The sequence below is a fragment of the Ranitomeya imitator genome, chromosome 8 (assembly GCF_032444005.1).
Source record: "Ranitomeya imitator isolate aRanImi1 chromosome 8, aRanImi1.pri, whole genome shotgun sequence".
In the NCBI taxonomy this organism is placed as follows: domain Eukaryota; kingdom Metazoa; phylum Chordata; class Amphibia; order Anura; family Dendrobatidae; genus Ranitomeya; species Ranitomeya imitator.
Genome location: NC_091289.1, coordinates 32192081 through 32205279, shown reverse-complemented (window position 1 = coordinate 32205279; position 13199 = coordinate 32192081). Strand labels below are relative to the sequence as shown.

The 13199-nt window shown below is 42.7% G+C and overlaps 1 protein-coding gene across 2 annotated transcripts in view; it reads right to left on the bottom strand.

The window, feature by feature from the left end:
- The window catches only part of ERC2 (ELKS/RAB6-interacting/CAST family member 2), a 1140662-nt gene that overhangs the window by 792472 nt on the left and 334991 nt on the right, over positions 1-13199 (bottom strand). For both annotated transcript variants that reach the window (XM_069736696.1, XM_069736695.1), the window contains one exon: positions 9872-10039. In XM_069736696.1, coding sequence (XP_069592797.1) covers positions 9872-10039 — 168 coding nt within the window. The remainder of the gene's footprint in view (positions 1-9871; positions 10040-13199) is intronic.

Genomic DNA, 13199 nt, shown 5'->3' with positions numbered 1-13199 from the left:
AGCAGTTTCCCATGAGTTTACAGTTCAATGTAAACCTATGGGAAACAAAAATCACTGTACACACGCTGCGGAAAAACTGCACGGAAACGCAGCGGTTTACATTCCGCAGCATGTCACTTCTTTGTGCGGATTCCGCAGCGGTTTTACAACTGCTCAAATAGAAAATCGCAGTTGTAAAACCGCAGTGAAATGCGCAGAAAAAACGCGGTAAATCCGCCATAAATCCGCAGCGGTTTAGCACTGCGGATTTATCAAATCCGCAGCGGAAAAATCCGCAGAGGACCAGAATACGTGTGCGCATACCGAAACCCTAACCCTACCCCTAACCCTAACCCTACCCCTAACCCTAACCCTAGCCCTACCCCTAACCCTACCCCTAACCCTAACCCTACCCCTAACCCTACCCCTAACCCTATTCTAACATTAGTGGGAAAAAAAAATTCTTTATTTTTTTATTGTCCCTACCTATGGGGGTGACAAAGGGGGGGGGGGGTCATTTATTATTTTTTTTATTTTGATCACTGAGATAGATTATATCTCAGTGATCAAAATGCACTTTGGAACGAATCTGCCGGCCGGCAGATTCGGCGGGCGCACTGCGCATGCGCCCGCCATTTTGGAAGATGGCGGCGCCCGGGGAGAAGACGGACGGACCCCGGCAGGATCGGTAAGTATGATAGGGTGGGGGGGGGAGCACGGGGGGGGATCGGAGCATGGGGGGTGAATCGGAGCACGGGAGGGGTGGAACGGAGCACGGGGGGGGTAGAACGGAGCACGGGGGGGTGGAACGGAGCACGGGGGGGTGGAACGGAGCACGGAGGGGGGTGGATCGGAGTGCAGGGGGGGTGATCGGTGCACGGGGGGGTGATTGAAGCACGGGGGGAGCGGACAAGAGCACGGGGGGGAGCGGAGCACAGGACAGAGGGGAGCCGGAGCAGTGTACTGGACAGATCGGGGGGCTGGGGGGGCGATCGGTGGGGTGAAGTGGGGGCACATTAGTATTTCCAGCCATGGCCGATGATATTGCAGCATCGGCCATGGCTGGATTGTAATATTTCACCATTTTTTTAGGTGAAATATTACAAATCGCTCTGATTGGCAGTTTCACTTTCAACAGCCAATCAGAGCGATCGTAGCCACGAGGGGGTGAAGCCACCCCCCCTGGGCTAAACTACCACTCCCCCTGTCCCTGCAGATTGGGTGAAATGGGAGTTAACCCTTTCACCCGGCCTGCAGGGTTGCGATCTTTCCATGACGCCACATAGGCGTCATGGGTCGGATTGGCACCGACTTTCATGACGCCTACGTGGCGTCAAAGGTCGGGAAGGGGTTAAAATAGATAAATCTCCGGGTCCGGATGGCATACACCCACGAGTACTAAGAGAACTAAGTAATGTAATAGATAAACCATTATTTCTTATTTTTAGGGACTCTATAGCGACAGGATCTGTTCCGCAGGACTGGCGCATAGCAAATGTGGTGCCAATATTCAAAAAGGGCTCTAAAAGTGAACCTGGAAATTATAGGCCAGTAAGTCTAACCTCTATTGTTGGTAAAATATTTGAAGGGTTTCTGAAGGATGTTATTCTGGATTATCTCAATGAGAATAACTGTTTAACTCCATATCAGCATGGGTTTATGAGAAATCGCTCCTGTCAAACCAATCTAATCAGTTTTTATGAAGAGGTAAGCTATAGGCTGGACCACGGTGAGTCATTGGACGTGGTATATCTCGATTTTTCCAAAGCGTTTGATGCCGTGCCGCACAAGAGGTTGGTACACAAAATGAGAATGCTTGGTCTGGGGGAAAATGTGTGTAAATGGGTTAGTAACTGGCTTAGTGATAGAAAGCAGAGGGTGGTTATAAATGGTATAGTCTCTAACTGGGTCGCTGTGACCAGTGGGGTACCGCAGGGGTCGGTATTGGGACCTGTTCTCTTCAACATATTCATTAATGATCTGGTAGAAGGTTTACACAGTAAAATATCGATATTTGCAGATGATACAAAACTATGTAAAGCAGTTAATACAAGAGAAGATAGTATTCTGCTACAGATAGGTCTGGATAAGTTGGAAACTTGGGCTGAAAGGTGGCAGATGAGGTTTAACAATGATAAATGTAAGGTTATACACATGGGAAGAAGGAATCTATATCACCATTACACACTGAACGGGAAACCACTGGGTAAATCTGACAGGGAGGACTTGGGGATCCAAGTTAATGATAAACTTACCTAGAGCAGCCAGTGACAGGCAGCAGCTGCCAAGGCAAACAGGATCATGGGGTGCATTAAAAGAGGTCTGGATACACATGATGAGAGCATTATACTGCCTCTGTACAAATCCCTAGTTAGACCGCACATGGAGTACTGTGTCCAGTTTTGGGCACCGGCGCTCAGGAAGGATATAATGGAACTAGAGAGAGTACAAAGGAGGGCAACAAAATTAATAAAGGGGATGGGAGAACTACAATACCCAGATAGATTAGCGAAATTAGGATTATTTAGTCTAGAAAAAAGACGACTGAGGGTCGATCTAATAACCATGTATAAGTATATAAGGGGACAATACAAATATCTCGCTGAGGATCTGTTTATACCAAGGAAGGTGACGGGCACAAGGGGGCATTCTTTGCGTCTGGAGGATAGAAGGTTTTTCCACCAACATAGAAGAGTGTTGTGAATTCCGTTCTTGGGCTCCCTCCGGTGGTTGTAAGTAGCATCTTTGTGAGTGCTGCTCTTGGGCTCCCTCCTGTGGTTTTGAGTGGTATGGCTGCTTCTTGGATTTAGCTTCAGCAGCTGTTTTCACTGATCGTCTTTCTGGCTCGGCTATATTAGTCTGGCCTTTTCCCTCATTCAATGCCTGTTGTCATTGTTCCTGCCTGGAGTCTTTGCTCTTAGGATTTTCCTGACACTCTGACCAATTCAGCTAAAGCTAAGTCCTTGCTTGTTCTTTTGCAGTTCTCTTGTTGTTCAGCTCTTTCTATGTTTTGTTCATTTGTCCAGCTTATCAGTATGGATCTATTCAGCTAGGCTGGAAGCTCTGGGCAGCAGAGTTTGCCCTCCACACCTTTAGTCAGGTGTGGAGATTTTTGCATTTCTCTGCGGTGGACTTTTTCTAGTTTTTATTACTGACCGCACAGCGCTCTGTCCTGTACTTTTTTCTATCTAGCTAGAAGTGGCCTCCTGTGCTAAATCTTGTTTCATACTACGTATGTCATTTCCTTCTCCTCTCATAGTCATTATTTGTGGGGGGCTAATCTATCCTTTGGGAATTTTCTCTGAGGCAAGATAGTTTTCCTGCTTCTATCTTTAGGGTTAGTTAGTTCTCCGGCTGTGACGAGATGCATAGGCAGTGTTAGGAGCATTCCACGGCTGCTTCTAGTGTTGTGTTGAGCTTAGGGACTGCGGTCAGTATAGTTGCCACCTGCTCAGAGCTAGACGCATGTCGCTCCTTAATCACCAAACCATAACAGAAGAGGATTCTTTACTGTTAGGGCGGTGAGAATCTGGAATTGCTTGCCTGAGGAGGTGGTGATGGCGAACTCAGTCGAGGGGTTCAAGAGAGGCCTGGATGTCTTCCTGGAGCAGAACAATATTGTATCATACAATTATTAGGTTCTGTAGAAGGACGTAGATCTGGGGATTTATTATGATGGAATATAGGCTGAACTGGATGGACAAATGTCTTTTGTCGGCCTTACTAACTATGTTACTATGTTACTATGTTACCTCTATAGAATTGGATATTGAATAGAACTGGTGAGAGTTTGGTCCCAGGAAAGTCAGCACTGCATTTGAAAGCAATACTGGCACACAAATCCTTGATAATGTATCATAAATACAAATTATCTCCTGGCTGGTGAATAGTTGATAACTGGCTTATCACTGGGAGTCTCACATGGTTCCTACCGTTCCCTAGAACGGGGCTCTGGCTTCAATTATTGTCTATGAGGCTGAGGACAGTCAAGCACTGTTACAATGAATAGAACATGACTCCAGTCCAATAAAAAAACTTGGGATTAGTGGGACCCTCCCCAGCGGAACCTACTATTTGGATAGGTAGTACTCGTACCTTGTCTTTTTATACAACTCCTTTACGACTATCTGCAAAGTTGCTACAATTTTTATTTTAGATCAGTATAGTAATAAAAAAACATTGATTGCGAAGGTGAACCTTCTGTTTCTCTTCAAATATCATGTACATGATGTAATAGACACAAAAACTATACTTCGAGAGGAAGGAGAAGAAATAGTAATCAGCTGACCTTCCAGAGAGTACAATTCAGTGTGAAAACCACTTGTATTCACATAGGAACCCTGGTAGACCTTGTTTGGACAGGGTGTGGTGCAAGGAGTGTAGAAACATGCCAGGCTGGTACCCAGGTCAAACGAAAAAGGGACCGTGAGAAGTGAGGACTTGGGGATCCTAGTTAATGATAAACTTACCTGGAGCAGCCAGTGCCAGGCAGCAGCTGCCAAGGCAAACAGGATCATGGGGTGCATTAAAAGAGGTCTGGATACACATGATGAGAGCATTATACTGCCTCTGTACAAATCCCTAGTTAGACCGCACATGGAGTACTGTGTCCAGTTTTGGGCACCGGTGCTCAGGAAGGATATAATGGAACTAGAGAGAGTACAAAGGAGGGCAACAAAATTAATAAAGGGGATGGGAGAACTACAATACCCAGATAGATTAGCGAAATTAGGATTATTTAGTCTAGAAAAAAGACGACTGAGGGGCGATCTAATAACCATGTATAAGTATATAAGGGGACAATACAAATATCTCGCTGAGGATCTGTTTATACTAAGGAAGGTGACGGGCACAAGGGGGCATTCTTTGCGTCTGGAGGAGAGAAGGTTTTTCCACCAACATAGAAGAGGATTCTTTAGGGCAGTGAGAATCTGGAATTGCTTGCCTGAGGAGGTGGTGATGGCGAACTCAGTCGAGGGGTTCAAGAGAGGCCTGGATGTCTTCCTGGAGCAGAACAATATTGTATCATACAATTATTAGGTTCTGTAGAAGGACGTAGATCTGGGGATTTATTATGATGGAATATAGGCTGAACTGGATGGACAAATGTCTTTTTTCGGCCTTACTAACTATGTTACTATGTTACTATGTTACTAAGTGGGCTCCAGCACCAATGAGAAAATGTTGGAACATAACTTTAACTGAGCAATTAAAAACATGGTGAAAAAAAGCATAAAAAAATAACGAAGGGACAATAAGCTTACACGATTCAGATTAGCAACCCTTATTCATAGTTATTCAAGCTATGAATTAGGGTTGCTAAAGCAAAAGCGTAAACTTCTGGATCCTTAATATTTTTTTTTTGCTTTTTTTTCCTTTTTCTCACCATGTTTTTAATTGCACAGTACAATATTTTCTCATTGATGCTGGAGCCCAGTCCTCATGCACCCTTCTTTTAGACTTCGAGAAATAGTCGTTGACTCGTTGACTTATGGCACCCAACAAAGATATCGAAGTAGCTATATCCAATAAAGAAATGTATAAAGCAGAATAAATGCAATCCATTCCATATGAAAATCACCGTAAATTGAACCAAATACCCAAGAAGGGTTATAATAATTAGGTAATCTTGTCCAGATTTGCCCAAACAATATCACTTTTTCTGTAAAACCTCAACTTGTCATGGGAACTTCTTTAGTAAAAATATTTGGTGATATGCAATAGCAAAACCAAGTCAGACAGATCGATATGTACAGAAAATACAATCTGCTCCATTAACCGAGGATGTTACCCAACATTAACTCACATGTGTTTTGTATTACAAGGGCCTTTGCCTTTCTGAACAGTTTGTCTGAACACATCAAGGTCTCGATTTGTCAAGAGAGCTTGAGTTTTGCAGCACCCAATATCTCATCCTCAGAAGAGCAGGAATGAAGGAGAACAATTGCAGATAAATCAGGGCCAAAAAGTCACCTAAAGTAATTTAGTTGTCTAATGCTCTGTAATCCAGTCATAAGGTGTCCAAAAACTGATAGCTTTACTATGAAGTTATAAAAAAAAGAAAGATAATGTTTCAGGATACACTTTTGTAGACCCCAGAATGAGTTGAATTCCAATAAGGCCTTTTCCAGTTCAAATGTGCAATTATGTAATGGGTCCATCAGTAAAGTGAAGACCCGGGCCATAGCATGGTGTCCAGCTATTCCAGGAATTCTGAACAGATATGCCATAATGATATAACACATTTGTCTTCTTTGTTTATCTCTTTTTCTTCTCAGTCTTCTCCCATTACCGGTCCACTGCCCCAACCCATATGGAAATCATCAGTGATGGCTGCAGAACTCTTCTCGTCTGGACCTACACCTTCCTTTCCAGATGTTATTCTAATGCAGGCCCGGTAGATAGAAGAGAAGATCGGAATTCCCAGCGTGGGGGAAGAGTAAAACATCAGCATTTTTTTTTTCTGGATAATAAATACTTGCAGCAGCCCTTGATGTAAATCTAAAGAGTTTATCCAACTCGAGAGGCATTTTAAAATCAGTACTAAACTTAAACCATGGTTCAAGACATAGCAGTCTCTCGTAGGAGGCTATCCCTACCAGTTAACAGGTGTTTTATGCATTCGTACCAAAAAAAAAACCCTAAAAGGAAGAGTAATCCCTATGGGTCCGTGATGTTTAGCACCTGAACTCTAAAATCTATAAATCTTATTTTCCGCCTTTCAAGATTTCTGTTGCTCCTCTATTAATAAGATCCTGGATTTTTTGCACATAGATGTTTGGGTCATAATTAGTGAGTTGTGAGTCCCTAGGAAAAGTTACATCAGCAAGTAACTTAACTGGAATCTGTAACCAAGTTTTTTCTACTTTATTTGAGAGCAGCATGATGTTGGGGCAGATACCCCGATTCCAGAGATGTATCTATTACTGGGCTGCTTGTTGCAGTTATGATGAAAAACTGTTTTATCTGCGGCCAATCTACCAGTTCTCTGAACGATGAGCCTTGTATAACCCCGCCCACATCACCGATTGGCAGCTTTGTGTGCACAAGGTGCCAATCAGTGATCAGGGGCGTGGTTGGACTACCTGGCAGAAGGCCAAGTAGTCCTCTAGTAATCCTCTCCTGCTGATAAAATATTGATTTTATAAAATCTACAGCAAGGATCCCAATAATTGACACATTGCTGGAATCAAGGACTCTGCCTTTGCATTATGCTGCTCTCAGATTAGGTAGCAAAAAACTGGTGACAAACTCCCTTTAACAGAGTGGTCTCACTTTCAACAGATTTTTGCCAAATGTGGACGGCACGAGCATCTGAGCTCAGTAATTGGCTGCAGTGCTGTTGAGGAGATGTCACCCCTGCAGCCGATCAACAGAAACTAGAGCAGCAGTGGAGGCACAGTGCTAGGTCAGGGGAGGGCACATAAAGCACAGTTTGTTCATTTACAAACATCTTGAGCCTATGGGTAAAAGTTTGTTAAAAGCGGACAAGTAATTGAAAGGATAACCGAGAAGTTAGCGCTATATGACTTTTATATAATTTCTGACAAAACAGCTGTTAGACAGCAATGGGCTCTCATACTTTTCTAGCCTTGGACCCTCTTCTGTGTGTGACTTTATACATGTCTGTAGATATTGTAAGCTGAGCATTATCACAACCCAACAGAACATAACCCAAGCTTTGGGCACCATGTTATTACTACTAGTGTTTTCATATGTGTTTTCAAGTTGTGCTTATCAGCTAATCGTCTGCAAAGGCTTTCAGCAATTATGTTTCTGAAGACAACGTCTCATTTTCTTGCTAAAGTCTTTCACAGCTATTTCACAGCTCAGAAGGCTTTGTGGAACATGTGCAGGGCTACATTATTTTAATACGATTACATTGGCTCTTCTATCACACCACGCAACATTTTATGGCCTTTTTTTTCTACATTTAGTATAAATAAAAAGTGCTGAAATTTAAGGCCACTAGGGAAAAAAAATAATCATAAATCGATCTACCCTATGTGATAAATTTATTTAAAAAAAAAAACAGAAGGAAGGGTACTTTTATGTGATGAAATACATGGATGGATTCCTGTACATAATTCTCTCATCTATGCTTTAAATTTTATATATGAGCTCAGGTTTAGCATTAGCATTTCTATAGCATACAGTACATGATCTATGTGTCGTAACAAGTCCAAAGTCATAAAAAAAAAATCATCTTCATTCCTGGAGGTGATCACAATGCCAAAATCCTTATAAAAAATATATATCTGCTCTCGGAAATAAAGTCCATTGTTAAGAATGAAAAGAGCGATGAGGGATGATTTATGGGCAGCGGAGGAAAACGCAGGGAACATTTTGCTTGTGATTAATCTGCTAACGATTTCAAAGCCAAAATAACTAAGATGATCCCTTAAAAGGTTAAACAACCAAAACTTTCGAGATTGCCTCTTTGGGAAACTTTTGCAGTAATTAAACATTTGCTGAAGCAGCGAGGTTTGGCGGGACCGATCTTCTCCTTTTTGTTGGCTCCGTCGCTCCCGGACTATTTTTATTATGTTGCATTATGGATGAAACACATTGGGAATATGTTCAGGCTCCGAAATGGCATTACCACATTCTGCTGTAATGAACCATTAAACGGCTCAGCTGGAGCGCGCAACAAAACCAGCAATTATTTTTCTCAATGTTCTTGAAAGGGAAGATGCCTGGCGCTGTAAATCAATACTGCAAGACGTTCAGCGCCAGCTCTGACAAGCAGCGAGATATATAAATTAAAGGCAACTATTTCAATTATTGCTCATATTGGAAAAGGAAGTCATTATCCTCCTATCTTCTGTATTCCATGATTGCACATCAATCTATCCCCAAGGAGGACGGATATAAAAAAAGGAGTGAATTAATGTTATTGTCCATTGTCGTCTAGATCAGCCAGGCCTAGAAATATGCTAAAGGTAGAATTTGTCTGCTGCAATGTACTCAGCCTTGTTCATATCAATTATACTTTGAAAATAAGTGCATACTTCATAGTTTTACTTCCTTATGAACTGTAAAATGCAGTGGTTTTTTTAACCCCGTAAGGAAGACTTGTCACTCGTTCAAAAATTTGAGCTAAATACCTTATAAAAATCCCTTAGGTCCCCTGATTTTGCAGCTCTTTTCTGGATTGCTCTGTGTCGCTCCATTGAATAGATATTCACATTTGTTCCTTTTAGAGGTAGTATGTGAAATCTCTGCTTGCAGACCAACTGGGTTTTTCTTCATAGTCTTTTCTGGGGGGTTTTGGGGCACTGTTATCCCCTCCCTCCGAGACTCTGAAGAATGCCCAGTTGGACTGCAAAGCCGAGATTTCACAAGGTATAATTTCAAAGCAACAAATGTGAATGTCTCTGCAATGGAGCGATGTGGCGAACAATGAAAAAGAGGCGCAGAATCGCGGGGAGCTCAGGGATATTAACAAGCTAGTTAATGCATTTTTTCTGAGCAACGGAAAGGTCCTCTTAAAGGACATAGAAATATTTAGTTTTTGCAATTTTGTTTTGTTTTTTCTTCCCCTTCTTGCAAGAGCCTACACTTTTTTCCGTCAACATAGTTTTATAAGGGCTTGACCCACAACTATCGGTGTATGGAGAATTTTTACAAAGTGGAATGCCACTCCAAACCAACGAGGATAAAATTTCCCTGTTCTCTTAATCAGGTCCCAGCAGTCGGTCTCCCACCGATCACCTATCCGGTGATACAAGATCTTTTATTTTCACCAAACAGCCCCTTTAATGAGTTTTTAGTACTTTATCTTATTCATTAAAATAATAGCAATTTCCTAATATACGAAGCCTCATGATATCAACAGTGGGAATTTTTTAAGAAGTCGGGGATTACGATGAACGCCATATTGGAGCATTACCTTTTTCTGAAGGACGTTTATTTTTCTTTCTTTGACTTCTAACATGTCCTTCATGTCTCTGATCTCTCCGGCCAACGTGCCCTTCTCTTCTGTGAGGTCCTGAAGCTGCTTGGTCTTTTTGTTTAGAAAGGATTCCTTCTCTTCCAATCTCAGCCGTAATGCATCCACCTGGCACAGAAAATATACATGTTACCGAATATTTCTAAACTCAGACATTTTACTATAGTATACCACAAAATACAGTAAATTATTGCTAAAATAATAAAAAGATGGAATATCTGATTCCATCATATAAAAACCATACATTCTAAAAAAAAAAAGACAAAACAATGTTATTACTGAAACAGCTCCAACACTGCTCCCGAAAATTTTTAATAGTTAAAATCTAATAATTAAAGCCTATTCTTTTTTTTACTATCTCTTATTTTCTGATGATATTTTTTTGTTATTCCATATTCAGTGCATGATGAAGATGTTGGCTCTTGCTAACATCCTCTAGCTTGGCTTTAGCTGTCAAATGGACCATATGAGACAATAAACTAGAGATGTTCATTGGCATCTGTGTGGGAAATTTTTGCCCATGCTCCGTGCCCCATGCAGAGACCATTGTGCAGAGAGAGTGAAAAGGTAAAATGTAGTCATCCTCTATTTTTGGCATTTTTTTTCTGCCCCATCTGACAATAGCAGTGGTGTCACACTTGCAAGTGCAATGCCAGAAACTTGCACGAGTCCCTCGCATCAATACCCGGCAATGCCGCCAACACTCGGGACCGGAGCTTGCAGAAATACATGCAGCTGGACGCTCCGGTCCCGAGTGACGGCGGCAGTGCCAGGCATTGATGCGAGAGACCCGTGCAAGTTTCTCGCACTCGCAACTGTGACTCCGGCCATTCTCTTGAGGTCTGGCTATCCTCGTCCCCCACCACACGTATAAATAATTTTTTGAAATTGGAGTCTTCAATAATCAGCAGCGAGAACAAGTCCACAAGTCCACAAATCCTGGTTTCCATTGCAAGTGAAAAAACAAAAAGCAAAGTGCTGTCCAATTATTTTCACAGACCCCCAGACTTTCATTGTAGATTTGTTCTGACACACGGATCAATATCAGACATGTCTCCGTGATTTTGTACGGGTCACTCACTCTGCAAAAAATCACAGACATGTGAACATCTCTATAGACCTTGATAGGTACGAGTGCTGTCCGTGAAAAACGCGTACAACACTCGTATGTGAAGAAATGACATGTGAATGAGCCCTTAACCTGTAAAGAAAACTTGTCACTCGATTCATGCTGCCAAAACCGTGGACAGCATGAATCAGAATCTGGCCACACCATTGCAGCCAGTTATGTTCTGCTCTGAAAAGCTATGGCATTTCAGAGAAAACAGTTTCATGAGCCAGCCAGGAGCTAGAAGGAAAGACCCAATGTGTCCACTGGATGGCTTCTCCCCACCCTGCCTAGTCTGGTTGATCATTAGGTCTATCCAATACACTGTATGTACTGTACATAGGGAGAGATGCCGTCAGGATCCCGTCACCCCCAAAATCGAAGGTGAGCTAAGCCCACCAGTATCAGGGTTTTATCTACAGCATTCTGTAATGCTGTAGATAAGCCCCCGATGTATCCTGAAAGATGAGAAAGAGACGTTAGATTATACTCACCCAGGGGCGGTCCCGCTGCGGTCTGGTCCGATAGGCATCGTGGTCCAGTCCGGGGCCTCCTATCTTTTTACGATTATGTCCTCTTCTTGTAGTCACGCTGCGTCTCCGGCGCAGGCGTACTTTGTCTGACCTGTTGAGGGCAGAGAAAAGTACTGCAGTGGGCAGAGAGGCCTGGCGCCTGCTCACTGCAGTACTTTGCTCTGCCCTCAACAGGGCAGACAAAGTACACCTGCCCCAGAATGCTGTAGATAAGCCCCTGATGCTGGTGGGCTTAGCTCACCTTCGATTTTGGGGGTGACAGGTTCCCTTTAATCACCTGGACTGGAATGGAAAGAAGCCAACCAGAGGATACGTTAAGTCTCTCCCTATGGTTACCAGCTGGCTTTTCGAACTACTCTATGTGGTGTTTCAGAAAAACACATACCTGGCTGCAATTGTCCAACCAGTCTCTGATTTATGCTGCCCGTGGTGTGGGCAGCATTAAGTGAGGGACAGGTTCCCCCTAAATAAGGCTGTAAACCATGTCAGTGCTAATATATATATAGGATGGAAACAAAGCGTTAAAGAGTTCTGAAGTGGCCAGCAATGAGTCTACATCTAAATCCCAAAGAATACCTGAGGAGAGATCTTAAAATTGCTGTTGGGAGAAGGCACCTTCACATATGTGAGACCTGGAGCAGTTTTCAAAAGAAGAGTGCTCCAAAATTCCAGTTGAGTGTAAGAAGTTAGTGGATGGTTCTAGGAAGCGATTGATTGCACTTATTTATTCTAAACGGTATGCAACCAAATACTAAATTGAGGGTGCCAACAATTTTGTCCTGTTCATTTTTAGAGTTTTGCGTGAAATTATGTCCAATTTCCCTTTTTTCATCTGTTTTTTTTTTGTGTTGTTCACACACAAAGGAAATAAACGTGTGTATAAGAAAATGTGTAATTGTAATAATTTTCTGGAAGAAATATTTCATTTTCTTGAACACTTTCAAGGGTGCCAATAATTTCATCCAGGACTGTATGTATGTATATATTTTATGTTATTGAGCAATTGACAGACCTTTCCGTAGCAAACACCATTAGAAATCACGGCAATAGGTGCCCATTCATCAGATTTTTAAATCCTTCGTAATTACACATTTACAATTCTGTTTCTTGTAATTTCACAGGAATACAGGATAAAGTTTCATCAACAGAAGGAAAAAAAAAGACTGCACCCTCAACGAGTAGCGACATATGACCACGTATGCCGAGTACGGTCTTTTCCTTCGTATGTAACCTAAACCACCACAACCTGCCCACCGACCCAACCCTTTCCTTAAATAAAAACATAACCAATTATTCTTTTGGATATTTTGGCCACAGCGGCCAACTTTTATTAACAAAATAACATACCGTATATACTTGAGTATAAGCCGAGATTTTCAGCCCAAAATTTTGGGCTGAAAGTGCCCCTCTCGGCTTATACTCGAGTCAATGTGGGTGGCAGTGTCGGCGGGTGAGGGGGTGAGGGCGCTGAGGTATACTTACCTAGTCCCAGCGATCCTCGCGCTGTCCCTGCCGTCCCACGGTCTTCTGTGCTGCAGTGTCTTCCCCTCTTCAGCAGTCACGTGGGACCGCTCATTACAGAAATGAATAAGCGGCTCCACCTCCCATAGGGGTGGAGCCGCCTATT